Source organism: Vanacampus margaritifer, chromosome 2 (genome assembly GCF_051991255.1).
Source record: "Vanacampus margaritifer isolate UIUO_Vmar chromosome 2, RoL_Vmar_1.0, whole genome shotgun sequence".
Lineage (NCBI taxonomy): Eukaryota > Metazoa > Chordata > Actinopteri > Syngnathiformes > Syngnathidae > Vanacampus > Vanacampus margaritifer.
Window position 1 is genome coordinate 16,922,898 of NC_135433.1, and position 27,386 is coordinate 16,950,283.

General features: G+C 42.2%; 3 protein-coding genes across 6 annotated transcripts; 2 read left to right on the forward strand and 1 right to left on the reverse strand.

Annotated features, from left to right (window-relative positions):
• Nucleotides 1-345: 345 nt before the first annotated feature.
• ppan (peter pan homolog) lies at nt 346-5,908 on the forward strand. The gene is made up of 12 exons (XM_077559502.1): nt 346-556; nt 839-1,009; nt 1,100-1,201; nt 2,483-2,533; nt 2,713-2,883; nt 3,177-3,253; nt 3,809-3,916; nt 3,990-4,113; nt 4,196-4,274; nt 4,450-4,579; nt 5,106-5,272; nt 5,340-5,908. The coding sequence occupies exons 1-12, from the start codon at nt 542-544 to the stop codon at nt 5,762-5,764; spliced, it is 1,620 nt and encodes a 539-aa protein (XP_077415628.1). The 5' UTR covers nt 346-541; the 3' UTR covers nt 5,765-5,908.
• Nucleotides 5,909-6,819: 911 nt separating this feature from the next.
• On the forward strand, nt 6,820-9,547 carry eif3g (eukaryotic translation initiation factor 3, subunit G). Its single transcript, XM_077557238.1, has 10 exons — nt 6,820-6,943; nt 7,028-7,074; nt 8,061-8,149; nt 8,212-8,271; nt 8,344-8,448; nt 8,519-8,714; nt 8,862-8,972; nt 9,061-9,197; nt 9,267-9,373; nt 9,444-9,547. The coding sequence occupies exons 1-10, from the start codon at nt 6,921-6,923 to the stop codon at nt 9,457-9,459; spliced, it is 891 nt and encodes a 296-aa protein (XP_077413364.1). The 5' UTR covers nt 6,820-6,920; the 3' UTR covers nt 9,460-9,547.
• Nucleotides 9,548-10,305: 758 nt separating this feature from the next.
• On the reverse strand, nt 10,306-27,386 carry dnmt1 (DNA (cytosine-5-)-methyltransferase 1). 4 transcript variants are annotated; one of them, XM_077557235.1, is made up of 35 exons: nt 27,165-27,386; nt 26,806-26,842; nt 25,742-25,849; nt 25,454-25,658; nt 25,298-25,370; nt 25,002-25,083; nt 24,882-24,919; nt 24,762-24,813; nt 23,990-24,073; nt 23,797-23,906; nt 23,592-23,710; nt 22,999-23,091; nt 22,773-22,924; nt 22,397-22,584; nt 22,215-22,229; nt 19,607-19,787; nt 19,427-19,524; nt 17,869-18,013; nt 17,682-17,797; nt 16,965-17,166; nt 16,743-16,876; nt 16,488-16,664; nt 16,157-16,381; nt 15,318-15,510; nt 14,570-14,660; nt 14,263-14,403; nt 13,906-14,188; nt 13,693-13,834; nt 11,849-12,015; nt 11,605-11,782; nt 11,255-11,450; nt 11,010-11,173; nt 10,804-10,920; nt 10,604-10,697; nt 10,306-10,516 (listed from the first exon to the last, which is right to left on the reverse strand). In XM_077557235.1, the coding sequence occupies exons 1-35, from the start codon at nt 27,209-27,211 to the stop codon at nt 10,479-10,481; spliced, it is 4,485 nt and encodes a 1,494-aa protein (XP_077413361.1). In that variant the 5' UTR covers nt 27,212-27,386; the 3' UTR covers nt 10,306-10,478. The 4 variants fall into 4 exon arrangements, with proteins under 4 accessions (XP_077413361.1, XP_077413362.1, XP_077413359.1 ...); XM_077557236.1 differs by lacking the exon at nt 22,215-22,229; XM_077557233.1 differs by having other exon boundaries at nt 11,010-11,450.

A 27,386-nucleotide genomic window follows, 5' to 3' on the forward strand; every position in this document is an offset into this window, starting at 1 on the left:
GTAATACGCCAAACATTTACTGATGATGAATGAGTAAACAGACAGAAGAATGAAAATAAATTATTTACAGTGATTATTAATTCTATCATTATTCTGTCGCACATTTTGGTTCGCTAAAATTTATTTTTCTTTCCACATTACACGGAAGCTTTTTATAGTAACACTTAACTTTTTTATTTATTTATTTTTACTAACAGCGAGTTTAAACCAAACCGATTGTAGTAAAAGTATATTAATCAACAACTATAACACGCATTATATTATTTAAACTGTAAAACGCCAAAGCATTGGAACAATTAGTTCAGCAATAACTTAGCTTTTGATAGGAATGACGACCATTTGCGCAAGTTGAAACACGGACATGTTAGCGTGTGGTACACATTACACAGAGGAACCATGCGGACGGAATGCGGATCGAATGCGTTGTAGGGATTGTCAATAAAAACTAAACAAAGAAATCCATAGCCAATATGGTCGTTGTACATTTAGTACATTAAAAATTCAGTTAAATTATTTGGACTAAACTACGTTTCGAGTAGTCATGGGCAAATCAAAGGTAAGTAGCCTGCTTTCCACGTGCTAGCTGCTAGCACGTTACCTTTACAGATGGCCGACTGTAAACTAAGATAATTGAGGCTACATTTGTATACTGAACAAGACACAGTTACTAAAATGTTTTGATCGTTAATGTTTGTAGTTGACTGCTTGTAATTACCGCAGTGTTACTGTTAAAATTAATAGCGAGGTCATTCTGGCCTAAAAGCCTTACGTGTACACCACTAAGTCATTAAGATGATCATTATGTAACAATGCTTATTGACATTTGCTTGATATTTAGACCAAGAACCAGAAAAAGTCCCGAGCAGAAGCCAGCCATGTGGCCGAGGAGTCGTACCGATCCGTCCCACACTCGTTCGTCTTCCATCGGGGCCAAGTGGGGAAAAACTTGGCTCAGCTCATCGTGGATGTCAGGAGAGTCATGGAGCCCTACACTGCGGAGTCTTTAAAGGTTTGATTTGGAGGGTTACTATCATTGGTGATCTCATATTTGCATAGCCATTAATACATTATCACAATTAATAATCATCACCTAAACCAGGTCAGGAAGAAGAATGTGCTGAAAGATTTTGTAGCTGTAGCTGGACCGATTGGAGTGACACACTTTATAATCTTCAACAAGACGCCCGGCAGCATTACTATGGTGAGAACACACAAAGTACACTTGGTGTTAAGTAGAAATGAGCACAATTGATTAATTGGATCTAGTAAGCAGGTGTGGTGAAACGAGAACATGAATTGGCTGATACATTTATTGTACACATGAACCTAACTACCTATTATTGGAAATGTAACGGTATATTTACTAGGAATAACATGGAGAAATATATATTTATTGATAAATTTATATAAAGTAAATAAATAAATCAATTAAGACTTAAGGTATAGGACTAGGACTCTTTTGAACTCGTGCTAAATTTTGTAATGCTCATTTATGCAGCTTTTTTAATTTATTTAAATGTTGCTTATTTTTTCTTTATATGTTTGAATAAAGCAATTACTCAAATATTTAACACTTTATTTTAACATGAATATAAAATAATACTTAGAAATAGCAGTGCATTTAACAAGAGTTCATAAATTTTTCCACCCTCTGAAGTGAAATATAAAAAATATGGGGAAAGCAAAAAAGTAATTTGTTTAGAATATGTCCTAAATAAGTGTACAGATATAATAAATTTAAACGTAGTAACGTTATTATCTCGTTAGAGCAATTCAATATTTTAATGTTCCTCCATGTAAAGTTCATGGAACGATATTAAAAAAAAAATGTAAATGCTTCATATTGTTGAATTGCTAAATTATGAAACAACTGTAAAACTATTAAAAGTGTAAAAATATTGGGGGGGGGGGCAAAAAAAATGGTTTAATCTGTGATGTAACCTTTATACAATATTTAAAAATTTGCAACTTGATTGCCACCTTATAAAAAAAATCTATTTAGTTAAAAAAATATCCAGGTATGTAACATTCATCTAAACTATTTTAAAACAATATAGCTTTTTCTCCATCTAAAACCAATTAAAAAATAGAAAATATTAATGAAATGATCGCTTGTTAAAATTTTGCTATGTAAAATGTAAGTAAATTTTTTCCAAAGCACACCAACAATAAATTAATTACATAACCACCTTGTAACATTAACATTAATTACAAATAACAAATGGATCGTTTTCTTCATGGTCCATCAAGCAACAAATGAAAGAAGTTTGTGAATTATATTAGTAACACATTAGTTATATTGTTTGGAGCTCATAATTAGGAAAACATTTCACAGGCATATTATTTGTCATGTCGTAAAATCTGCTCAGACCTCATAGTCCATTATGGAAATGCATTCAAATTTCCTGCTATCAATCAATCAATCAATCACCAAGAAGTTGCTCCTCTGTATGCTAAGTTTTGTTGTTGTTGTCATTTTCAGAGGCTGGCTCGACTCCCCAAAGGGCCCATGCTCTATTTCAAAGTGCTCAAGGTAAATATGTGCCCTGAACATGAGAAGAACATGTAGACGGGTGCAAGTGATGATGCTTTTTTTCTCACGTGATTTCCAAGTGATGTTTTTCAAAGTAAACGCACTGATGCGCTCGACTGTTGATTATTAATTCCATTTGAATTGGAACTTGTATAAAGAGGCGATTGCTGTTTTTGCAGTACACTCTCGTCAAAGACGTGGTCTCGTCTCTGAAGAAGCACCGGATGCACGGGCAACAGTTCACGCACTACCCACTGCTCATCCTCAACAACTTTGGATCGGACGGCATGCACATCAAACTGATGGCTACCATGTTCCAGAACATGTTCCCCTCCATTAATGTGCACAAGGTACTATTATGATCAATCAGTGAGTTTATGTTTTAAGGAACGAGCGTCTGAACAGCACAAAAACATTTGAGTCTATTTGTCAAACCAGTTTGATTAGACTGGCTCGTTCGGATCGCCTTAATTTTGTATCCATTTAAGACCTGCTGACAAAAGTGATGAAAGTATATTCTTCTGAGTTCCACTTTGAAGATTTCCAAAAGTAAACGCTTTCTGATTCCTCAGCATGGCACTCATTTCATGTGCCGGTTTAAAGTTGAGTTCTGGTGAGAAGTGACCATTTTCTTTCCCGCCAGGTGAGCCTCAACACCATCAAGAGGTGCGTGCTGCTCAACTACAACCCGGAGACGCAGGAAATCGAGTTCCGCCATTAGTATGTTAAGCACACTTCTCTTGGTAGCCTTTTTACTCACACCTTTTAAAGCCACACACACTCAAAGTCACGGATTTTGTAGTGTGGGACATGAAGCAGACAATATCATCTGTAAATCTTTTTTTTATCATTATTTTTATTATTATTATTTTCCAATGGGATAATTGGTGGAACAGTCAATTAAAAAAAAAAAAGGAAAGATGAATAACAAGAGTTGCAAAAAAAATTCTTTGCCCACTGTATGAGAAAATTTTTCGTTTACATGAAACATTTTGTTGTGCTTACAAATGTAAGTTAATGCATAATAGTTGTTCACTGAAAAGCACTGCCAATAAACACAAGAAAGACTCACCATTCAGAGAATTTTTCCTCCCATTGGACAGTGACAATATTGCGCGAGTGTGGCCCAGATGATGACAAACTGCGGACTTGACTGCTCAGTGATGCATGTTCAAAGTAAACGCACTGATGGGCCTCCCCAAGATGAAACACGGACAATGTTTCTGACTCCTCCAAAAACTGACATGAAACTTTCTCGGTTGTGCCGCCCTGCAGCAGCCTGAAGGTGGTGCCGGTGGGCATGAGCCGTGGCGTCAAGAAGCTGATGCAGGAGAAGTTCCCCAACATGAGCAAGTTTGAGGACATCAGTGAGCTGATGATGAAGTAAGGGGACACATTAGGAATGGACGTTAATGCGAGTTGAGTTGTATTTAATCCGCTTGATCACCTTTCCCAGAGGGGCCAACCTTTCGGAAAGTGAAGCGGAGCAGGACGGCGAGCACAACATCACCGAGCTGCCGCAGGTGTACTCGGGCCGCGGCAACATTGCGGCCGAGCAGAGCGCCATCCGTTTGACGGAAGTATGCTCATGCGCGCTGCAAAAACACTCGCGGGGTTTCTCGAGCCACTACTCGTTGTAATGCGCGGCTCTTGTGTGCGCAGATCGGGCCTCGCATGACTTTGCAGCTGATTAAGATACAAGACGGCATGACTGGTGGGAACATCATGTATCACTCCACCAGTAAGTACCATCGGCAGTCCTGGTCCATCTGCTAGTTGTGGTGCAGAGGATGACCACGTCTTTATGAAATCTGTGATATCTCTCCAAGTAAACGCTTACTGATGCACTTGAAGTTATTCCATGTGGATGTGGAAACAAAGGGAACATTCGTATTTATAGCGAATTCTCCTTGCAGTCTCCAAGACAGAGGAGGAAATCCTGGCCATCCTGCAGAGGAAGGATGATCAGAAGAAGGCCAAAGAGCAGCGCCGGAAGAAGCAGGAGAACAATGTGGCTGTGAAGAAAACGAAAAAGGAGGAGCACAAGTACGTTACGTTCACAATTGACGCTTCTTTCCCAATGCAGGCGTCTTCGCAGGCTTCTTTAAAATGCACCAATCTCAAATCAAGGCCTTAATTGGCAGTAAAATGTCTTAAATCTATGATTCAAAAGTGTTACATGTTCACATATGTAATTAGTCTAATTGAATAGGGAAAAAATATTCAAAACTAACAAAGCTAATGTGGTTCTAGATGAGACTCAATAAGAGCAAGAGTACAATTTATCTGTATGCCTAACTGCCTATGAGCAGCACAATGTGTATTGAAGTATAATATGACAAACATGCTTAATTTCATTTAGGGGGTGTTTTTTTCTCAGGCGGTGTTGGAACAAATTAATGGCAGAACAAGTAGCATCAAAACTTTGTAAAGATTGAACAGTTGTAACTTAAAAAAAAATAAAAATAAATTTGGTGTTTTCTCACTTAATAACGAGAGGGGAAAAATGCTCAAATTGGGTTTCACTGTGTACTGTGTGTACCCTGTTTTTTTTAATGTTACCTATTAACAGGAAGAAGAGCCTAGCGGGCATCAAAAGGAAAGGAAATGACGAGGACGAGGACAAGGACAGCGATGTGGAGGATCCAGGTGTGCAGGACGAGAGAGCGGCGGCGGCCGTGGAGTCGGACGACGAGGCCGAGTACTACAGGCAGGCTGTGGGAGAGGAGCCAGATGAAGGTTGGTATCCATACACTATTGCAAGCACTCTGTTCTTCAGTCATCTTACTCAACATCTCACCTTCAGATATGTTCCTTGGAGCCAAGAGGGGGAGAAGCAAAGATGGACCTCGAGGACCTGCCAAAAAGATGAGGAAGCTGTCTGCCAATAAGACGTTAGGCCAAGACAAAGGCACTAAAGGAAGTGTCCCGAGAGCACGTTACAAGGATAAACCGACAAAGAAATTTGGCGACCGAGAGAAAAATTCCTTTGGAAAGAAACCATTTGGCAAGAAACCGTCACCTGGAGGAAAGCCATTCAGAAAGAAACAGGGCGATGGGGAAAATAGATTTGGCAGCAAGAAAAAATTTGAAAGCAAGAGAACTTTCGGCGGGAAGGTAAATAAAGGCAAAGCGTTCCAGTCCAAAAGCCAGAAGAGCAAAGCGGCCTTTAACAATAAAAGTGGTGGCGGTGCAAAGAAAGGCTTCAAACACAAGAAAGGAAAAGGCTGAGCACTTAACTTGGACTGTGCTGCATTGACTGTTTGCTGGAGAAAAACAAAGCGAGATGGAAAAGTTTATTGTATTTTTTGCTTTTCAATTATCAAAATGTTCATTTCTAATAAATTGCTTAAGAAACATGTTTTAATAATGTAATTGGGGTCACTTTTTGCATTTTGTTGACTGTTACAAAAGCAGGTGTAGTGCATTGGTTTTAATGAAGAATAGTTGCTATCAGGCTCAAATGTACGGTTAAAAAAACGTGTTTCGGCTGGAGTCGGGCAAAATACGTCCTTTAGTACTAGTGCTGTCAAAGTTAAAGTGTTAACTGATTAATTGATCACAAAATAATTATTGCATTAATCATGAATTAACGCAGATTAATCGCACTATTAATTTTGACCATAGATAATCCTTTAGCGTGTCAGCGGATGGCTATGTTTAAGGTAGCACAGGTGTTTCAGCAATAAACATAATTACAAGCATTTGATAAATGTTTGCGTATCACATTTAGAATATTTGTTCATGTCAAGATATTGGGGTCATATTTTTTTCCATTTTAAATTATGCAAGTAAGGCGGATGAGCGTGTGCAGTGGATCAGAAAATGTTAAAGACGTCCTCATAACATTAAATGTCAAAGAATCAACACATAACCGGTGCTCTTCAAATTACGAGGGGAAAAAAATGTTGATTAAAAAGGCTTCTTTTTTTTTTTACTAAGCGATCAATCGTGATTAATCTGATTAAAAAATAATAGTTTGACAACTCTAGTTAGTACCCAGATGAGTTTAAACGGCACGTTTGAGGCACGTACTAAGGCGTTGACATAACGTCACGTTTCGAGGTTATAAACTAAACACTGAACTATTTTGTTCAGCAACTCATCACGTGACGGAGCAAGACTGGAAGCACCATTTTTTTTTTCATTCGCTTATTTTATTTACATTCTTTTTCAATATTTTTTTTTGCCATGTGGCTAAACGGCTTCATACGCGGAGCATTTGCTTTGAAGTATACATTCCGGTTACTTAACTCTCGTTAATCGAGGACCAAAGTAACTTTTATTCAGAATTTCAAACACTGGAAGTGATGTCACAGTGGAAGCAACTGCCTCGCGCGTTTCCGTCCTCTTCCTGTCCTGAAGCTAAGCTAGCCGAGCGGTCGGGATGCCGTCGATTGAATACGACGAGTGAGTGTTGTCTTGTACAAACGTCTAATTTCCGTTTCCATCCCCCCGTTCAAATCAAATAACATTCTTCTATCACGCCCTCAGCTCCAAGCCCAGCTGGGCCGACCAAGTCGAAGAGGAAGTAGATGAAGGTAAAACACGCTCGATTGCACCGTTAGCGTGCTAGCGCTAACAGGACGCGTCGACGTAACTCGTTGCCGGCAGACGAGCCAAGCTAAGTGGCTCACGCTTCCACGTGCTTGACGCGGAACTATGCGTGCACACTTTTTTTCTTTTGCGGTGGGCGCTTTATGAATGTCGCTAATACATGAGTGACATTTGACGCAAGTAGGCGAGCAGAAAAAGGGGCGACATATGCTCTCGGCTGTGACGTGATCTATGGCTAGGAGGAAGCTAGTCGATTAGCATCTAAGTTGGCTCCATAGTATCCTAAGGGCTACATTTGTTTGGACTTAAAATAAAAATTCTTGTTTCCCTTCGCTTATAGTATCCGCTAATGATGTCAATATACATTTTGGTATTGTTTTTACCCTCTTCTGTGATTTGCTTGAACCAAAAAACGGTTCGTTTTTCCTTAACAGATAACGTGAACATAAGTGGCAATTCCTAAATGTCACTTTTGCCCAAACGTGTCTAATATGACCCTTTGTGTTTTTACACCCTATCATTCACCTAAAACTCAACTACTTGCAATTTGCTGACATGACAAAACATGTATGAACTTTATTTTAAAATACAGCCTATGGTATTTTAATTAAAAAATATTTAATTAAACCAACAATGGTCATGTCCGTCATAAACTCTCAAGAAACAAACTCATCTGCTTAATAAAACTTGTGGCAGAATTTTCTTTTTTGTACTGTATCCATTCACAAATTACACACCAACCGCGTTAGTCACTCAGCAAGCCTCCATAAACAAGTACAATATTTGTTTTTATTTTTGTGGCAAAATACCATTTACAGTATAAGTGATATTGTTTTGTAGCATCTACAGTAAGTTGAGCCAATGCACATTTACGGTGTAACGATATTGTTTTGTAGCATCTACAGTAAGTTGAGCCAATGCACATTTACGGTGTAACTAAAGGCAAATGTCTGACATTTGTCTTAAACAGGAACGCTTCCACCCCCCAAAGAAACCATCAAAGGGAACATCAAAACTATTACAGAGTATAAAATTGATGACGATGGCAAGAAGTCAAAGGTAATTCAGATTTATTTTCGGTGCCACCAAACAAAAAGTGACCTAACATAATTTGTTTGTAGATTGTACGGACGTTTAAGATCGAGACCAGGAAAGCCTCCAAAGCTGTGGCAAGGAGGAAGGTGGGCTTTTAGGTCAGAGTGGAGTAGAAATGAAGCACCAGTGACGTGTTAAAAGTTTCCTCTTACCACCAGAACTGGAAGAAATTTGGCAACTCCGAGTATGATGCCGCGGGTCCGAACGTGGCCACAACCACCGTCAGCGATGACGTCTTCATGACGTTCATCTCCAGCAAAGAGGTGAGGATCGGCTCTTGCTCTGAGGAAACGCTGCGTATTGGGTCTGACGAGCACTCGTACTTTGCTCCAGGATCTGCACGCCCAAGACCAGGAGGAGGACCCCATGAACAAGCTGAAAGGACAGAAGATCGTGTCTTGCCGTATCTGCAAAGGCGACCACTGGACCACCCGCTGTCCCTACAAGGACACCCTGGGCCCCATGCAGAAGGAGCTGGCCGAGCAGCTCGGCCTGTCCACTTCAGACAAGGAAAAACCCGCCGGCTCAGGTACTGTGAGGATATCCAGCGCTAGGGTGGGAATGGGCTGGAGTTAATCAACTTCATTACTTTGTGACCAATAAGTGATTCATCACACAATTTGTTGTTAGTCAATGATGGACTTTGTCAAATATTGTCCATTTTGTGTCAAATCAGCTGAGCCGGAGCCCTTGCAGCCTGCACAGAGCAAGACTGGCAAGTACGTGCCCCCCAGCCTGCGGGACGGGAGCACGCGACGAGGCGAGTCTATGCAGCCCAACCGTAGAGGTGAGGTCAAGATTTGAAAAAGGCAGGGGGAAGGAAAAAAAAAAATCAATTCTGCTTACAAATACCCCAAAACACAATCCGTCTGTAGCCGACGACAACGCCACCATTCGCGTGACCAACCTGTCGGAGGACACCCGTGAGACTGACCTGCAGGAGCTCTTCAGACCCTTCGGCTCCATCTCCAGAATCTACCTGGCCAAGGACAAGAACACCGGGCAGTCCAAGGTGAGCCGTCACACACTCGCCATTTGTTCTCACAGCAGAACACAAATCTAACGTGTCCACGCGTCGCAGGGCTTCGCGTTCATCAGTTTCCACCGTCGCGAGGATGCGGCCAGAGCCATTGCGGGCGTGTCAGGATTTGGATACGATCATCTTATTCTCAATGTGGAATGGGCCAAGTAAGTTGACAGTGCTCATAATGTCAAGGATTCCAAAGCGAATTGACTGAGCATGTTTTTCTCTTTGCAGACCATCAAACAACTGAGGACTTCAGAATATTCCATCAGAAGGCCACATTTTATCACTGTAGTAAAATATGGCTGTTACCTTAATAAAGAGAATCATTGTCATCACTTTGCATGTCACTCTTTTCTGAAAAGGACACATTATGCTTATCACACACTTGAGTTGAGACATTTTTCCTTCAGCTACTGTGGTGCATAAAAAGTGTAATTTCCCCATCTTCCCTTTGAATTTATAATGCTAGTGAGATGGACACGTGGCCAAGAGGCCTACAAACATTCACATTCGGGTGCATTAAATCTCAAACTGGAAAGCATTTACATTACAACCACCTTAAAACAAAATAAAGATCATACAACATTTAATAGAGCACTTGGAGGTCCAATACAAACATTGTCTGGTTACACTGCAGGTGTACATACTTATTAAGATTCACTGATTGTCACACCCGCCTAAGTGAGGCAAAATTCATTCTTTGTATTTGACCCATCCCCTGAGGGTGTGGTGAGCAGCAGCAGCGGCCGTGCTCTGGAATCATTTGGTGATCTAACCCCCCAATTCCAACCTTTAATGCTGAGTGTCAAGCAGAGAGGCAAATGGGTCCCATTTTTAAAGTCTTTGTTATGACCCAGCCAGGGATTGAACCCACGACCTCCTAGTCTCAGGGCGGACACTCTACCACTAGCCACTGAGCTGGTACTTCATCTTTAATATGCCTTTACAGTAACTTCCTAATCAGGTATTATAGTAGCAAAACTGGTTGTTAAACAGAATACCTGACGGTGATTGTCCCAACAGTGCTGACACAGACCGATACAGATCTTTGCATCATAAGTGATCCTCTATCTCCCAGAGTCCGAAGATCCGATCCATGTGATAAGAGCTTTATTTGAAATATTACATATAAAAACTACATACAATTTGTCCAACATGTTAACAGGTATTTAAAAACACTTTAAAAAAAAAAAAATGTGCCGGTCCATAATTCATAAAATCATCTTCAACTATGGACACTTTTTGTGGGCATGAGGAGAGCACACACTAATCTGACACCTCCATCTTCTCTTGTTTGACATTCTCTGGAGGAAAACACAGTGGACATGTTAAGTCACAGGACATGTTCAGTACTTTCAACAACGGATACACGTATGGTCAAGTGTGATCACCTGCGGTCTGTTCTTCCTTCATCCTGTCAATAACGCACTTCTTAATCTCCAGCCCGATGGCTCTGGAGAGGGGCGGGGGCACAGCATTGCCAACCTGCCAGGCACCGACAACAACATGGCCATTAATGCCCAATTTCTTAATTTTTTTATTTTTATTTTATTTTACAACTGTGGCTCAATATGTCAGCGTGGTTGCTCACCTGTCTGTGTTTGTCCAGGACGTTCCCAAAGAAACGATACGTGTCAGGGAACCCTTGTGAGCGTGCGCACTCCCTCACGCTCACCACTCGGTGTTGCTCGGGGTGCAGAACGCGACCCTGGAATAAAATAAATAAATAAACAAGGGCTGCAGCGAAGGCATGCTTGTGTTTGGTCTTTTTTTTTTTTTCCTCTTCCCCCCTCGAACCTGTTTTCCCATGGGCTCAGGGTTGGTGACGGTGGTGCTGAAGAAGCCGTCCCACTCCAGCCTTCCGTAAAGTCCCGCCCAGTGGTTGTGGCGGTTTCCCGTGTGAGGCAGACACCACGGGATGAGCGTGTTGAACTGCCGGTCGGCCGAATCGCACGGCTTTCCTGCGTCGGCGCAAAAAAAAACCCAACAACACGTTAGCGTTCCGGTGACTTCACGCAAGGGTCTTTCAAACCCGAGCGCACCTCCGGCACAGGTGCAGACGCCCCTGAGCGCGCCGGTGCCGCTGCGTCCGTTCTTCTTGTCCGGGTGCGTGTAGCGCAGCCTCTTGGCCATGGTGCCGTCCTTCAGGCGCACCTCGATGTTGGGAAGGTCTCTCCAGTCGGAGCCGGGTGCCAATGGGATGTGGCGCATGCGGCCTTCCACCAGAGCACTCATGTCCTACACAAAACAAGTTCAGTGTTTAGGGCAGTTATAGACTACTAAAATCATATAGTACGACTTGCCAGAGTCTGAGCTGTAGATGCGAGTTAATGAACACTTCCCGTCTCGTACCCAATACGCCCAAAAACGTTTAGCCCGGGTGCATGCTTACCTTGCAGACGTGATCCCTGAGGATGGGCTGGTACTGCGTGCCGCGGATCTGCCTCTGGAACCACGACTGAGGCTCGCCGTTGTAGGAAATCTCCAAGGCGGCGGCGCCGTTGCGGATCTCGGGCAGGTCAGACATGGTGTCTCGCACCGTGATGGTTCTGTAGATTCCGCCGTTGCCGCTATAGGCATGACGCCGTGTGTGTTAGAACGCCATTTGGTGACGAGTTTGGAGAGGTCAAACTTACCGCGTGACGTTGCTGACGTATTTCTTCTCGTCCACGACCACGCTGAGGGAGACGGCTCTGGGAGCGAACACGTGCAGCGGCTCGGGATAGCGAGGCAGTTTCTCTCCGGGAGCGGCGGCCAGGATGATGGCTCTGCGGCGAGTCTGGGCCACGCCGTACTGACCCGCCTGATCACGTAACCGACGTGACACAATGAACAAGAGCAAACGCACCTCATACAAAAGGATGAGTTCATGCAACTTGGCGTTTAAAAACTAACCAGCCGAAGGAATGATAATGTTTGCTTATTTAGCATAGGCAACCATTATTAGTTAAAACATAATGCAACTTACAATTAGGGCTGGGTGAATTTTGCCTAAAAATAAAAATCGGATCTTTTTTTTTTTTTTACAAAAAGTTGGATTCCCCCTCAATATATGACTTAAAGAAACCTCCCATTTTGTGTAGGAACTGAGGTTGTCATCCCCTCCAACTTCCTGCTAATTTTCCGTTGGTACCGTTATACAAATGGCAGTTATTTTTGCCATGACTGCCAACTTTCCTGCTAATGTCATTTTGCCGTGAAGGCTCTGATTGGTCAATCCCCGGAGTGAGAAATATTTGGCCTGCTGTAAATCGTCTATATTACTGTGATTAGCCTGCCGCCGCACTTTACATCACCTCAGCCAATATGCAGAGGTAAAAAAACAAAACCCAACACACATTTGCGAGAGACGTTCTCAGTCTTTATCCCATTTTCAAAACGGGTCGTGTCATAGAAAGAGTTCCCAGAATTGAAGATGATCTCCGTTTGGATCACAAACCTTGGCCACGATGTCCGAACAGATGACGACATTGTTATGACGCATGTCTTCTGTTCGATTTCATCCTGGACAGTCACCCTATGGTGTCTTTCGACTTGTATTGGTTGCTATGTACATTTATATTAGGGATGCACGATAATATCGGTGGTTGATAATTATCGGTCAATTTGGTGTCAGATAAAACGGATAATAAAGAAATCGGCCGATAATAATAGACTTGCCGCATTGGTCCATCTGTTGTGGCTCAAGATGTCTCCCCAAAATGTTACCCTCAGTTTTTTGTTGAATTTTTAAAACATGACGGTTTTGTTTTGGCCAACTCAAAATGAGTTACTGGTTGTCTTTGAAGCAGAGATATCACTAAAATTCAGCTTCATGGCGCCTTACAAATGTTTCGATGCATTTGTACATATAGGACTCAAAAGTGTATTTGTATTCAAGTTAATTTTGCAAACAATTACCGGCTTATTTATCGGTTATCGACACGTTCTAAATGATTGGTTTATCGGTAGGAAATAGCATTAGTGTGCATCCCTAATTGATACAATTATCAAGTGACGTTGAGGCGAGGAACTCTGGGTTATTTTTAGGCAGGTTTCCAATTTGCACTGCTAGCTAAAGCCGGCTAAAAACACGTTGGCTGACGATGCACTTATTCTAATCATTATTTTCATACAATCCTATGACGATGTTAACTTTTGTGCTGCTGGAAAAATAAAAATAGAGACCTCAAGGAGGTTATTTTGAAATAAATCGTAAAATTGTCCTTTTTGTCCAAACAATCCATTTTTGTCACGACCGCAAAATGCATGCAGACCCTTTTATTGGAGTGGGTCACATTTGTCTCTTCACACACATTTAAAAGGACATATTCAATAAGTTTATAGTGATCTTTTCAAATAGTTTGAAATTCATGTATGCCATTACGGAGTCTTAAAAAATGTAAATGCGATTATTCACGCACACACAATGCCTAAAATATTGGAAGTTAAGAAAAGAAAGCACCTTCCGCTCTATAAAAAGGGATTAAGATAAATGTACCTGCAGGACGCCAAAGGTGCACTGATATCCCATTCTGACCAGACAGCGCAGAGTCAACTTGAGGACCATGGAGCTTTTGAACGACACGAAGTTCCTCACATTCTCCAGCAGGAAGAACTTTGGTCTGTAGTAATCACAGTAGCTGCAAGACAGGAATCCAAACGTTATCCAATCCTCATCCATGTGCGCTTCATTCATTGTTTGTCTTGTCACCTGAGGTAGGAGACCACCAGCGAGTTCTTGAACTTTGAGTAGGTGCGCGAGTTGAAGCGATTCATGCCGCTGAAGCCTTGGCAGGGCGGCCCCCCGCAGAGCATCTCAACGTCGCCCTTCTGCGGCAGCTTCTGGCCCAGAGAGTTTGTCTTCTCGCCCGACATGACCAGCTTGAGCAACACGTTGCAGTCCTCGGTGAACACGGTGGTTCCCGGGTTGTTGAGCCTGAAGGCCTGCGCCGCCGGCTCCCACATCTCGATGGCCCACTCCGTCTCAGAGATGCCTTCAAAGATAAAAAAAAAATGGACCTTTGTTTGGTGACCTGGAGCAATTAACCGTGTGGGAAGAAGCTCGTACCAGCCTGATGGAAGCCTTCGGAGAGACCGCCGCAGCCTGAGAACACGTCCAGGGTGCGATATTTATGCACTTTGGGACTCTGCGTTTCAGTGGGCTGTTCCGGAGTTTCCTGAACGGCGGAGGCCTTCCCTTTGCCTTTACCTTGGAAATAAAAAGATGCCGTATGACTGGGGGAGTTTAAATTTTTTTTTGGGGGGGGAGGGGCTGCACTGATCAATGTTCTTTGCCTTTCGATAATGATGAAAAACAAGTCCCTGAAATCAATTGTAGAGGAACTTTTAATGAATCCTGTTTTTTTATACTCTACCTTTGCCTTTGCCCTTTCCTTTGCCTTTGTGTGTGGCAGAGCGAGCGTGGTTTGGAGGATCCTCAAAACTTTTGCTTTTGGCATTATAAGCCTGCAAGAGAACATTAAAGGAGATATGAAAAATGGACTTTCAAAGTTAGTCTACTCATGTGTGTACTTGAGTCACTCGATTTGGAAGTTATATCAGAATGTTCAAGACAGCTGAAAACGGCTTCCTACAGGGTGTTAGAAAAAAATCGATTCGGCAATATTACATCGCGCAATTCTTGAATCGATCCGATATGCGGCCGAATCGATTTTGAAACATCAATTTTTTAATGAGAATATTCAACAAAACGTCTTACTTAGGGTTAGGATTCACACATTAAGCATGGAAGAATGTTATATTAATGGAACATTAAGCCTTTATATTTTATTTCAGTGCTGTACAAAGGTGAAACCTGTTTATTAAATGTAGTGGCTCAGTTATAAGCCTGAATTTTCAGATAAATAAATACATTTTCATACAAGTCTTACATGTACAAGTTTACTGATTAGTATGTTCTAAGTTTGAGTAAAAATCATAATAATTGCAATAATCAATTTATAGATTTGTATCGGGATTAATCGGTATCTAATCGAAACCTGTGAGTCGCCAGGTACTAGGCAATTCACACCCCTACTGCTTTCCATGCGAGGGGTGTCATAATTGACCCAAATTGTCAGTTAAGACGTTACTAATCGTGGTGCGCGCGCACACACACAGTACCTCCAGGAAATAGAAGCGGTCGGGTCCTCCGTTGGAATATTCTTGGACCGGCTCATTGAGGTCTTCTCCGTATTCGACTTGACAGCGTCCGAGCACATCTGACATGTTGACCGTGACCTCCTCGTCGCTCCAGTACAGTTGATTGACATCAGTGTGGTAGCTGGCTTTCACTCCTTTGTGGGTGTTCTCAGGTCTAGAACAGGAAATAAATACATGTGAATTTGAATAGGGGTGTCAGGCGATTCAAATTTGTAATCGTAATAAATTGCATGACAACAGTTAACTCACAATTGCAAAATTTATATCTGTTCTAAATGTACAACAACATGTACAGTAAAAAAAAGTCTTACTCTTGTTAACATAAAAGTGGAAAAAAATGTTAAATAGAAATATGGCTGCATCTTTTAGTCATTGATACAGTAATTTCATAATTCATAAAATTTTAAAAGATGTACTGTACTATAAAAAGTGAGTGATATTAATTTGTGTTGGTCACTTTTCTGCCACTAGATGGCATTTGTAAGACATTGGTGACAGCTCAGTGCATTTTTCTTTTCATCTTAAGAGCTATCTAATCTTTAACATGAAGTAACATTTTTAAAAGGGTAAAATACAACTTGACCCCAGTCTCCACAAATATATGTAGTATTATTAAATTCAATTCAATTATTACTGCTGGACGTGTCTGCTGCGTTGCAACTGGAATTACCCCAGTATAGGCTTTCTAAGTAAGGAGTGGTCAATCGCGCGTAAAAAAATAAATAAATAATAATAATTAAACTAATTTTCACACCCTAAATTTAAACAAAGGCAGAAGAGCAAAATAGTCCGTCTTTGACCTGTAGAACTTGTACAGTCGCATTTTGACCTCTGCCAAGTCAGCCTTGCTGTTGCTGCGCCGGTGACAGAAGATCTCCTTGATGCGGCCGACGCGGAACGGTTCCGGGGCGTCCTGGTTGGAGCCTTTAATGTAGTCTGACGACTTCCTGTAGTATTCTGGATACAAGTCCTCGTCCACGTCCTCTTTCCTGTGGGAGCGTTTGACCGGGCTGGCTGCTTTCACACTAACAGCAGAGAGAAGACAATGGACGAATATTGACGATCAAAACCATTTCTAATATATGTAGAGGTTCGTTTGAATGTTCTGCTTCTTAGAATCTGGCGTGTCACCTGAAGTTAAAGGCCTCGGGCGGCACGTAGACGCCATCTCCCACCCTGAACTGCTCGCCTCTGAAGCGGGCCAGCGCGTAGAGCGCCTTTGAGTCGTGATCTTCATCCAGGGGCTCAAAGGCGCGAGGCTTTTCCCGCACCTCGCGCCCTTTAATCCTCAGGCAGCTGCTGCATAACCTATTCAAAGAAAATAAGGAAATTATGGGATTAGCGCAGGGCAAATGTCTTGTGAATAGAATAAATGCTTGCGCTCACTTGAACTCGCAGTCATCTGACGGCGTGGTCTTGGGCGGCGTCTCAAAGCGGGCAAAATCCGTGTCGTACCAGAATTGATAGAAGAAACTTTTCCCGTCGTCTTCAATCACCTTGACGTCCATATCCATCCCGCCCTGATGTGCAAAAGTAGCAGTGAGCATCCCAAAAGACGAGACTGTCTCACCCACACCCCCCCACTCGACGGAAGCAAGGTGGACGTACCTCCATGAACCAGTTGTCGGAGGGGGCCTTGTAGGTGACATTGACTTTGCCTTGGATGTAGCTGAGCGACATGTCCTCGCACTCGTCCACCATGAGAAGCTCCAGGGGGTCAGACGACTCGCCGAGCACCGTTTGTGTGCCGCGGAGGAACCAGTGGGCGTGAAACATCTTGCCGTTGTTGTCCTCCCACATTGACGTGATCCTGGCGGACGAGAAATTAAAAAAAAAAAAAAAAAAAAAAAAAAAAAAAAAACATTTGAAGCAGAAAGTAAACATTAAAGCACACATTCATGGACAATGGCAATACTTCCCAGGTACATATTCTTTATTATGATGCACAAACTGTTTAATCCCTGACACTATTTTCTCACAGCGTGATATTAGTGAATGTTTTTATAAAGTACAACTACTTTTGTTGGGCTTGAACAGATTAATGACACGTCAATTCATTTCAATTGGGTAATAAACTTGTGAGTCTAGGCACCACTCGGCAGGTTTTTAAAAACATAATCCAGACTTGCAAAAATCTGCTTTGAAACCCCAATGTTGGCACAAAATGTCTCTTTGGAGAAGTCCAAAAGCAGAAAATGACTTTTATACGCGATAAGATGTCAAGTGGGACGAAAGTTGCTGCAGTACAATGTCATTCTGCAAACAAATAAAAAAAATTCTTCCCACAAATGCATTAAACGAAAACAAAAAACAAGTCCGCTTTACCTTGCCAGATACAACGGAGTGGCCGGATCCTCTGAGGAAACGGAGACACAGTCGCCCATCACCAGCTCTTCATCATTCACACAGACCTTGTTGTAGTACTGCTTCTTGCCCTCGCACTGAAAGCAAGAGAAGACGACCACTGAGTCATTCATGACACACTCGAGTGCAAGCACCAAGCAGCTCGTACCTTAATGGGCTCGCCCACCCACGTCAGCTTGCACTGAGTCTGCTTCTTCCTCTTCACCCGAGACGCTTTCTTACTCTTTACGGGGACATCTTCCTCCTCTATGTTCTCATCATCCTCAGCCTCCTTCACGGCCAGATTGGGGCATCTGGGGGGAGGGGGAGGGGTCAATGAGGAAAGGTTTCCATTAATGATGGGACGGAGCCAGGTCAAGATTAGGAACGCCATGTGATTAAATAGTTTGCAGCGGTGACATGGGCATTGATCTAGGGAGTGTGTGTGTGGGGGGGATACTTCCTGGGGACCCCAAGAATGTTTTGTTTTTGCGTTGAAGCTCACCCCCAAATTTGTCTCATTTACTACTAAAACAAAAAGTGGTCGACAACATATTTGGGCATCATCCAATTGTTTTGATGTTTACTGTATATGCAGCATAAGTTGCTGAACAAAGTTAGGTTCCAATACTGGGGGTCCTCCATTTACCAAGACCATTCCTAGGGCAGTGGCACATGCCCAAGTCTATAATTAACATGAAAAAACATTAAAAAAATAAATAAATAAAATAAAAACTGCCAACTGAGCTTGCCGTCTTGTGCTACATGACCAAGTATTCTTAATGCCACGAACACAAACGACATCATCCTTTGTCGACCCCTGCTATTTCAGTACAATTTTGATCAAGTACAGACGCTCCCCTACTTACGAACATTCGAGTTACGAACAACGGTACATACGAACATGTCTGCGCGCATGTCAAAAAATGTTCGGAAAGAGATGCTGTAATTTAGATTTTGTATTGCGCACCTTTTTCCGAGTACTGTAGTGCTTCTTTCCGCCGCTAATACCGACGCTTGGCGCTGTGAGAGCTCACCCAGCATTGGAGGCTCAGCAACGTGTCGAGGAGGAGGAAGAAGAAGAAACGCCTGTCGCTCATAGATAAAGCCATCGCACTCTTCGAGCAGCAAGACCCAAATATTGAACGTTGCACAAAGGTTGCAAATCAATTGAATGATGCCATACAGTGCTACCGCATCATTTATGATGAAAAAAAGAAGAAAACTGTGCAATCGTCGTTAGATCGCTTCTTTCGGCCAGTTTCTAGTAAATCCTCCAAGGAAGATACTCATCAACCCTCATCTTCTTCTCCGCGACCCTCAACTTCTTCCTACATTGAAGTTACGGAGGAGGAAGTAACTTTTGAAGCCCATTCCAGCGACGACGAAGAACCTCTCATGATATAAAATCCTCCTCTTCCTCCTCTCCTTAAGCATCGAGTACATCTTCCAAAAGTAAGTTAAACTTCATTTTATTTATCTTATTACGTACATGTACATACTGTGTGTCTCTCGGTCTCTCTCTCTAACATACGTAGTACAGTACTGTACGTATTCTCTTTAAACATAAATAATACAAAATATAGCACTGAAGCAACTTACGAACAAATTCACCTTATGAACGATCAATCGGAACGTAACTCGTTCGTAAGTTGGGGAGCGTCTGTAGTGTTATAAAACAAGGTGCGTGTGGTACTTTTTTTTTAAATTTTTTTTTTTACACTCACCTCCTTTGCTTGCACGCCTGCTTGCTTTTGCCACTTCCTCCAAATTTAATCATGTCCTTACAGGCAGCACACTTGCCGCAATCAGTAGATTGGCAAACCTAAAAGAGACCACATTCAACATTGGCATTCAGCTGGCGAGTGTGAGATTGGGTCCACGGTCTGGGTGTGGCAAAGGCTCACCTCGCAGACGCCGCAGCGCTGCCGTTTGGTGGCGCTCTCCTTGTCGTCCTGCTCGAGCTGCTCCGAGAAGAAGGTGTCAAAGATCAGGTAGACCAGCTTTGTGGTGGTGGCTTTGGTGGGACCCTTGCTGTCCTTCTCAATCTTGGTGGGGTGACGGATGGCTTGCCGTCTGGCAGCTCGCCTGGTTTGAATAGGAAAAAGACAACGTGCGTTCAGGTATTTGTTATTTAGGACCTAAAGGGCTGCTGGTGGGTGTGTGATGTCAAGATGAAGCGATTGGCCAATCATCTAAAGCGTCCAGCCATGCAACATGTGACAAGCAACACAGTAAAGCTGTAGAATGAAAAGTAAAGCGGGATAAAGGCATCCCGATAATTGGGAATTTTTTCAACTTTGGTACAGTTCGATTTTAAGTCTGTATTACTGAAGTACCAGCTCGCATGAAATCAAGCAGCACTATGTTTCAGTTCTGAGCTGGGTTTAGGTGGCCCTAAATGTTTTTGAAAAGCAAAAAAAATAATCAATAATCTTATTTCTTTGTATAACCACTTAACTTGAGCAGTCCGATGGAAAATAAAACAACGAGAAAAAAAAAAAATATGAGAGATGCCTATTCACGTTTTGAATAAGTGCAAAGATGCTTGGCAGCAAAAGGTGTGGATGAGGCTAGTGAGTTGAATAAATACTAAATTTGAAAATCAATAAATTATTGTTTTATTAGTTGGGATTTGATTTGAATATCAATCAAAATAATCGTGATTATAATTTTTCCCCCAGTTGGTATGCGTGCATTGCTCTTTAGTAATCAAATAAAAACTTTGGACTAGTTTGGTAAGGTATGAATTTTGCCGAAAGTAGCGATTTTGACTCTACTGTCTTACCGCGGTAGCGCATGTTGGTGACATCGCATTAGGGCTATCACGACTAGCCGATGACGTAAATACGTCGGCGTTACTGTCAGTTGTAAACAAGTGTGCACAGCAGAAAAGAAAGGAGCAGAAATTGGACATGACACCTGTTTACTGAGGAAGCCGTAGTCAAGCGAACGGCAGTATGCATGACAGTACACGGCGCTAACGTGCTGAGAGAAACTGAATTTATAGATAAACCCTTACATTATCAAGAGGTATGAGATAAATGTATTGTAGCGCTTTTAGTGTGAAGTTTTTGCCGTGGCGACATAATGCTAACATAAGGGCTGACGTGACTCGTCAAACTTGCGACAGACGGCAGTAACAACTTTGTCCAGAAATCACGTTCAAGCTCTAGTTAAGCGCAGTAAGACATAAATGCGCTGACATTGCCAGCGTTTAACGGAGACTGCCAGCTAGCAGCACCAAGCAGCAAGCTAGCCGCACTAGTTAGCAGTGCTTAAGTTCACCAAAATTGCTACTGTGGTTCTGACGTCACTTATCGGCGCATAAACCAAAATCTATCGGGAGAGATTCAGAGAGGAAAATAGTGTGCTGCTAAAGCACAGTTTAAATTTAAGCTTAAAAAAGAAAAGAAAACCAATTGGTTGTTCATTATTACGTGCAAATGTTTTTTGTATTTATAATTGTTCTTTAACCAATCAAGAATATATATTTCTATCCAAATACACAATTATTCGCTGGAATTTTCAGTAGGATATCTGAATACCAAAATATTTGATAGCTGCAGCCCTAATATTTAGTAGTTAGTTTTGTGGCATGCACACGGGTTCCTTCGTCACGCCCCCCTACCAAATCTAGCTAGCCTGCACACCGCAAGCCATACTGCATATGCATAATTTTGATTTGCACAATAAATGTTATCCAAAGTAAATGTATTCTTTCATTATTATTTTTTATCCATTTAGCTTCTACAAAGAACTATGTAAACCAATAAGCAAATCATTTATTTAAAAAACAACAACAACAGGTGATATATACAGTTACCATGAAGGGATGCAGTTTATACCGTGATATGAATTTTGGGCCATATGTCCCAGGCCGAGTTTCATCGATAACAAGTACAAAAGAGTATCAGATAAGTATACAGAAAATCACAGCTGACTATAAATGCAGTAGACACATGAAACATCTCTCATTGGCAATATAATGCTCATGAACGCTCAATCGGTCTACGTTTGTAATGTTGCACAATATTCTGGAGTTAAAATCTGATCTTTTCCAAATAATTCAAAGAATGTCAGATGGACAACTGTGAAGTGAGAAGGGGCAGACACCAAATTTAAACAGCATGTACTATTTTCCATAGCAACACTGGGCCGATCACCTGAACCCTTCGAAGCAAATTACTTTCCATTATCCTGTCCATTAAGTGCTCAAGATTTATGCCATTAGATGCTATTCTTCCAGCAGCCACAGAAAGAGCTTTATCCAAAATGCTGCTTTTTGAGGGATAATAGCCCTTATGTTAGTGAGAGACGGACAGAACCCTTGCTCTGGATAACATTACATTTGTGTGGGCGTCGCTCTGCGCCACACAGTTTATGGAGTGACTTGAAATGACAAACCAGATGGCGTAATGACACTAGTGCACACAAATTACTATGTGAAGCCATACAAAACAATAGCATGGACTTTCCCCCACACAAGGCAATAATGCATTCAGGCCTACCTACCAGTACAGCAGCATGCTGCATTAGGAGATGTCAGAGGAATGGCAGACATTAGCGAGCACTTCAATAGCCAATAATCCTTTCAAAGAAAAGCTAAAACTTTAATGTAAGGAGCTGCAAGTAAAAAAGGCAGCCAAGGCGGGGCCCTCGCATTAATCAAAACGCCCCAGCAAAGAAAGTCGTACCTTTTGCCCAGCGTAACGCCCGCCAGCTTGATGAGGTCACGCATGCAGGGCGTGACGATGATGGGCTGCTCGTCCGAGTCGCCCGCCTCGTCGTAGCTCTCCACCTGTTCCACCACGAACTGGGCGTGGCGCAACAGTGTGTCCTCAGTGAAGCAGTTGAAGTTGAGGCCTGGCGGCGGCACCGTGGTCTGGAGGCACGGAAAGAAACAAAATGTCCACTTACAATAACAGTCATTTCGATTCAGCATTCGAACGTGTAGTTCCTTAAAGGGCAAGGGACCATATTTGCTAAATGAATATCACTCAACTCATTATAAAAGCAGTAGCAGAATGGAATTTGAAACCACATCAAATTCTGTAGTGCCCTCATCCTCACCTCAATCCTATTGAGAAGGTCCTCATAACTGGCGTCCGGATTCTTCTGGAGGAACTCCACCACAATTTTGCTCATGTAGATCTTCTCCTGCATCAAAGCAAAGATTGACGAGTACTCCTCGCTGGAATTCATCAGGATGTAGTCGGCAAACGCTGGACAAGGAGGAAAAACAGTTCATCTCCATCGGACAGGAAGAACACAATTTCGGTCGGAACACTTGCAATACCTGTGGTGAACCCAATGAGAGCTTTTTCGCCTCCGTCAAATCCTGTAATCCACCAGGCATTAATGGGTCCAAGTTTCTTTGCAGGAACGCCACCTCAAGAGGAAACAGAAATCCATTAATGCCAATATATTCACTTACACCTGCCCGCCACATCATTAGGCACGCTGCAACCTCACACAACTGAGAAAAAAAATAAAAAATAAATGTGTGTTAATATTAAATAATTACCTTAAATTTGAATTTGTTAATGGCAAGAACTTAAAATTGTATATAAAATGTGGAAAAATTAGTCTCAATACTTAAAAATAATACTAATTGCAAAAAATTAATTTAAACAAAAAAAAACTAAACATTTTGATTTTTTTTCTAAAAATATATTTTTATTCATTTCAATTAAAAGAACTAAACAATTGGATTTTTTTCCTTAATGTATATTATTTTAACCATCCCTCACATCTTAAATCCAACTATTCAGTTATATTAGAATCACCACGCACGTACAATTAACTTTCACAGCGCTTTGGGTGTGCTCTGATCATGCAGACGTGCCGAATCAAGTGTCCAGTGAGAGTACATGCCAACATGGTCTTTACCATCCAAGCAGGGGTTGTCATCATAGATTGGTTTGACAACGCAACTGAAGTAGAGCTCCACGTTCCTTTCAATCAGTCCAGCATCAAAGGGACAAAGATGGCCATGCTTGTCATAGATACTGTAGAAGGGGGTTTTCTTTAAATAACGCAACTAAAGAGTTCTTCTTTACAAGTCGTCATGTAGAAAGTCAAACTGATTTGTCACCTAAAATTTGTGATCCTGTGCTGCGGCAGATCCTCGTAGCTTTCAAAGCCGTCCTCGTTGGAGTCAAACAAGGAGAGGCGCTCGTCAGTCAGCATTTCAGGCTCATCCAGCTGAAGACACAACCACGCTGGTTTTCACACATCATTGAAAGACTTTTTCTCTCTCTTGAAAACAAACAAAAATTCACACTCACCGCAGGGTCTGGATCCCCTTGAAAGAATTTCAGGTCCGAGTCGTCCAAATATTGCCTGCAATCTGGACATTTGGGAGGTGGAGCCTAGAAAAGACACACAAAATGTTAGACAAGCTAAAAGCCTTTTGTATCAATAATTACCTACAGGTGCAATTAACTGTTTGGGACAAATATTGTATAAAAGGTAACGAAACCTCAAAAGGGCGTTGAAAAAGAAGAGCAAGAGAAGCAGATCTTTCCCACCCCAAAATACTTTAACATGTTTGAGTTAAGGTAGAGTGTTCCAGTGTGGGTAACTTATGTGAAAGTTTAACTAGATTTAAAAGAAAGTGGACAAAATCTTCTGCCTTCTCCCCTCCATCCGCCGCTGTACCTTAATACAAGCCAGCAGCCAACTAGCAACAAGCGTGAAGCAGCCCACCAATCAGAAACGCACGTTGGCACAGCAAAATCTGCCCCGAGGGTTGTCTTGAAGGAAAACGTCTCCGGAACTCGGTGCACACAAGAATATTTTAAGACTTGTGCCTTATAGTCTTGAAAACACTATAAATGTTCTAGAAAACTTCTTGGGCGGCGGCCAGTTTATTTGGGTGGCCCGCCCAAGTATTAACATGGTGTGGGAATGGCTGATCAAGATGCTTTGGAACCACTATAAATGGGGAAATTAGGGATGATGTGGCTGCTTTTAACAATGCCTATGAGCTGCTCAAATTTTTGAAACCTGTAAGAGATCATTTCTTTCGCCAAGGGGGAACATGCTATTACATGTTACCTTTGCTGCAGAAACTGTCTTGGTCTCAGGCTTGGCTTCTTCAGGAGCAGCTCTGTCAAAGTCCAGTCATTTAGAAACAAATTCAAGGAAGCGCCATCTCAGAGTGTTCGAAGAACTTACTTGTCATCAGACTCCACTTTCAGACGCTTCTCCTCAGGCTGGGGCACATTTCGAATAAATGATTAGGCCTTTTAGAGTGTGAAATAGCGAGATACAGGAGGAGGAAATAAGACAACTCACCTCCTCAGCACCATCTTCCTGTTTCACTTCAGTTTCTCCATTTGTTGCTTTGCCATTCAGGTCTTCAGACTTGCGTTTTTGACTGTAAAATAGGTGTTTACCCCCAAAAACAAAATCTCAAATGAGACTCAAATTATCATACATTCCAGGAACACAAATATGTATTTTTATTTTTTTGCATATTGCATGAAATGTATTACGATTTAAATTGACACATTCAACAAAACAAAATATTCATTGATTTGGCCACCTAAAAATGTGTGTACAACTTCAAAAACTATGAGAGACAAACGTACACTTTCGAGAACATTGCCATTATGGTTGGTTGCTTTCCGCCACTTCTTGTCACCCTGGAACTGGCTGGAGACTCTGGGATGTGGGGGATGAAGGATAGAAGTTAAAAATAATCCGCTAAAAAACAACGCAGCGTAAGAAAAGTGCTTTGAACCAACTTTTTGTGTCCGCCTTGCTCTTGCGTCCTTTCCCTCGCGCGCTGGGAGATTTGACGGCTTCGTCATCCTCCTCAACAGCCATTCCGCCGTCCTCTTCTTTGTGGGAGCCGTTACTAACGCCGTTTGCTTTGACGTTTGACTCCTCGCCGTTCTCCAGATTGAGCTCCTTTCCCAGCAGAGACTTCACCTTGGAGACGTAGTCCTCCTGAAGAAGGAGGGTAACAAAGAAAGTGTCAGACAATATTACAAGTTAAAGTATTCGACCCTGGTGAAATAAAACGTGCTCACCATGGAGATTTCGGAGCTTTTCATCTTTTCCTCAAGGCTGCTGAGGGCGTCCTGAGTGTCGGCGTGCAGAAAATCCTGCACCAGCTTGAGCTTCTCCTTCACATGATCCTGGAAGGGTAATTAGAGTCCACTGTTAAAAGTCAAATGATTATGAATTATGTAGCTTGAAGCAACTGACGCAAACTATAGACACGGTTGACTTAATCCCTATTAGTTTCCGAAGATGACATGAGATTTAATCTTCACAATACAAAAGTGGTTAAAAGAAATTATTTAGTCTTAATTCACGCATTGTAAAATACATCAAAATTGTAAGTCTATCGTGATCGTTTCAAGTGATCCCCCATCCTTTTTCATGCATCGGACTATTCCTTTTCACATTATACGGAAAAGGAAGCAGGGCTGTCCCAGCGGAGCGGAAAAGACAAGGCAAAAGGCGTGAAGAGGTTATAGGTCAACTCGCAACCTTTGTGACACTGAAGGTACGCAAATGTCAACAACAGCAATGGACATGCGCTCTTGCCAAATGTAGAAGCTCTGCAGTAAGTGTCAGCCAAGGAGGATGCAGTAGAGATGAAGTGCAGAGTGGTGCTTTTTAATCACAAAAGATTAATTAAACCTGCTGAAATGAAAAACTATATTGAATGCTGTAATGTTAAACATTGCTTGTTACACAATGATCCTTGACATAGATTTTAAGGACTTGAGCTGAACATATCACACTTTTTAATTTAAGTTTTTGCAGTCCATCAACGTGGAATTCCCTAATACTGACAAATACTGTGCTGTCCGTGTCGTTTCCTGACATTCTTCAGTTACTTATGCGTGTAACGTTTTCCACGTCAGAACGGAACTCAGTCGTAACACGAGGACCAAATGTACAGCGTACCACAATGAAATGAAGCACTAATTGACATCATTGCTTATACCTTCTTTCACAAAACCGACATTAAATGAGTTTCGCACCTTATTGCTGCTTTTAAAAACCTTATAGGCACGTTCGAGGTCTCCTGTGACAAAAAAAACAACAACAACGTCGACTTTACAGCTGCAGTCCAACTCACCTCGTCTGAGGATCCATCTTCGCGCAGCACCTGCAGCCTATAAACGAAGATGAGAAGAAGAAGGAAAAAAATCAAGTCAAAACCATGTTAGCTTATCTTTTGTTTACCACTTCTCATAGTGGCGCCAAATCCTTCCCCGCACACACGCGTTGACAGGCTGGGGCGCTAATGAGCATGCTAACGTGCCCAATGGGACGCGACGGTCAAGATGCGACATGCTAACGATAGCAAAAGCGAGGAGGCAGCTTTGCTCTAGCCCGATAAAACTCAAACAATGACCGGAGAATAACATACAAGTGGCAATGTTTGAGCACGACGCAGGACGTTAGCATCCATGTTATACATACATGGATCCCTACCTTTTCCTGACATCCTCTGGCAACGACAGGGAAGTCCTGGCTGGCATGATGCTCGGCGGGCAATAAAATCAACGTTTAAGAGCGTCAGTTAAAAGGGCTTTAAAATAATGCTGAAAGCGGAGGCTGAGCGCGCGACAAAGACAGAAGACAACGATGGCGCAGCTCTGCTTTAGCCTGTATCGTGTTGTGGAATGGATGCTAGAAAAGCAATTGGCGCGCCTG

Excerpts from the sequence above, each read along its gene's own strand:
- ppan (XM_077559502.1), top strand. Across the intron at positions 2,534-2,712 it reads TCTATTTCAAAGTGCTCAAG|TACACTCTCGTCAAAGACGT; the intron begins GTAAATATGTGC and ends CTGTTTTTGCAG. Across the intron at positions 3,254-3,808 it reads GAAATCGAGTTCCGCCATTA|CAGCCTGAAGGTGGTGCCGG; the intron begins GTATGTTAAGCA and ends GCCGCCCTGCAG.
- eif3g (XM_077557238.1), top strand. The coding sequence starts at position 6,921 with ATGCCGTCGATTGAATACGACGA. Across the intron at positions 8,272-8,343 it reads AAGCTGTGGCAAGGAGGAAG|AACTGGAAGAAATTTGGCAA; the intron begins GTGGGCTTTTAG and ends TCTTACCACCAG. Across the intron at positions 8,973-9,060 it reads TATGCAGCCCAACCGTAGAG|CCGACGACAACGCCACCATT; the intron begins GTGAGGTCAAGA and ends ATCCGTCTGTAG.
- dnmt1 (XM_077557233.1), bottom strand. The coding sequence starts at position 27,211 with ATGCCAGCCAGGACTTCCCTGTCGTTGCCAGAGGATGTCAGGAAAAG. Across the intron at positions 26,843-27,164 it reads CCAGAGGATGTCAGGAAAAG|GCTGCAGGTGCTGCGCGAAG; the intron begins GTAGGGATCCAT and ends CTTCGTTTATAG. Across the intron at positions 19,525-19,606 it reads AGCGCTGCGGCGTCTGCGAG|GTTTGCCAATCTACTGATTG; the intron begins GTGAGCCTTTGC and ends GGTCTCTTTTAG.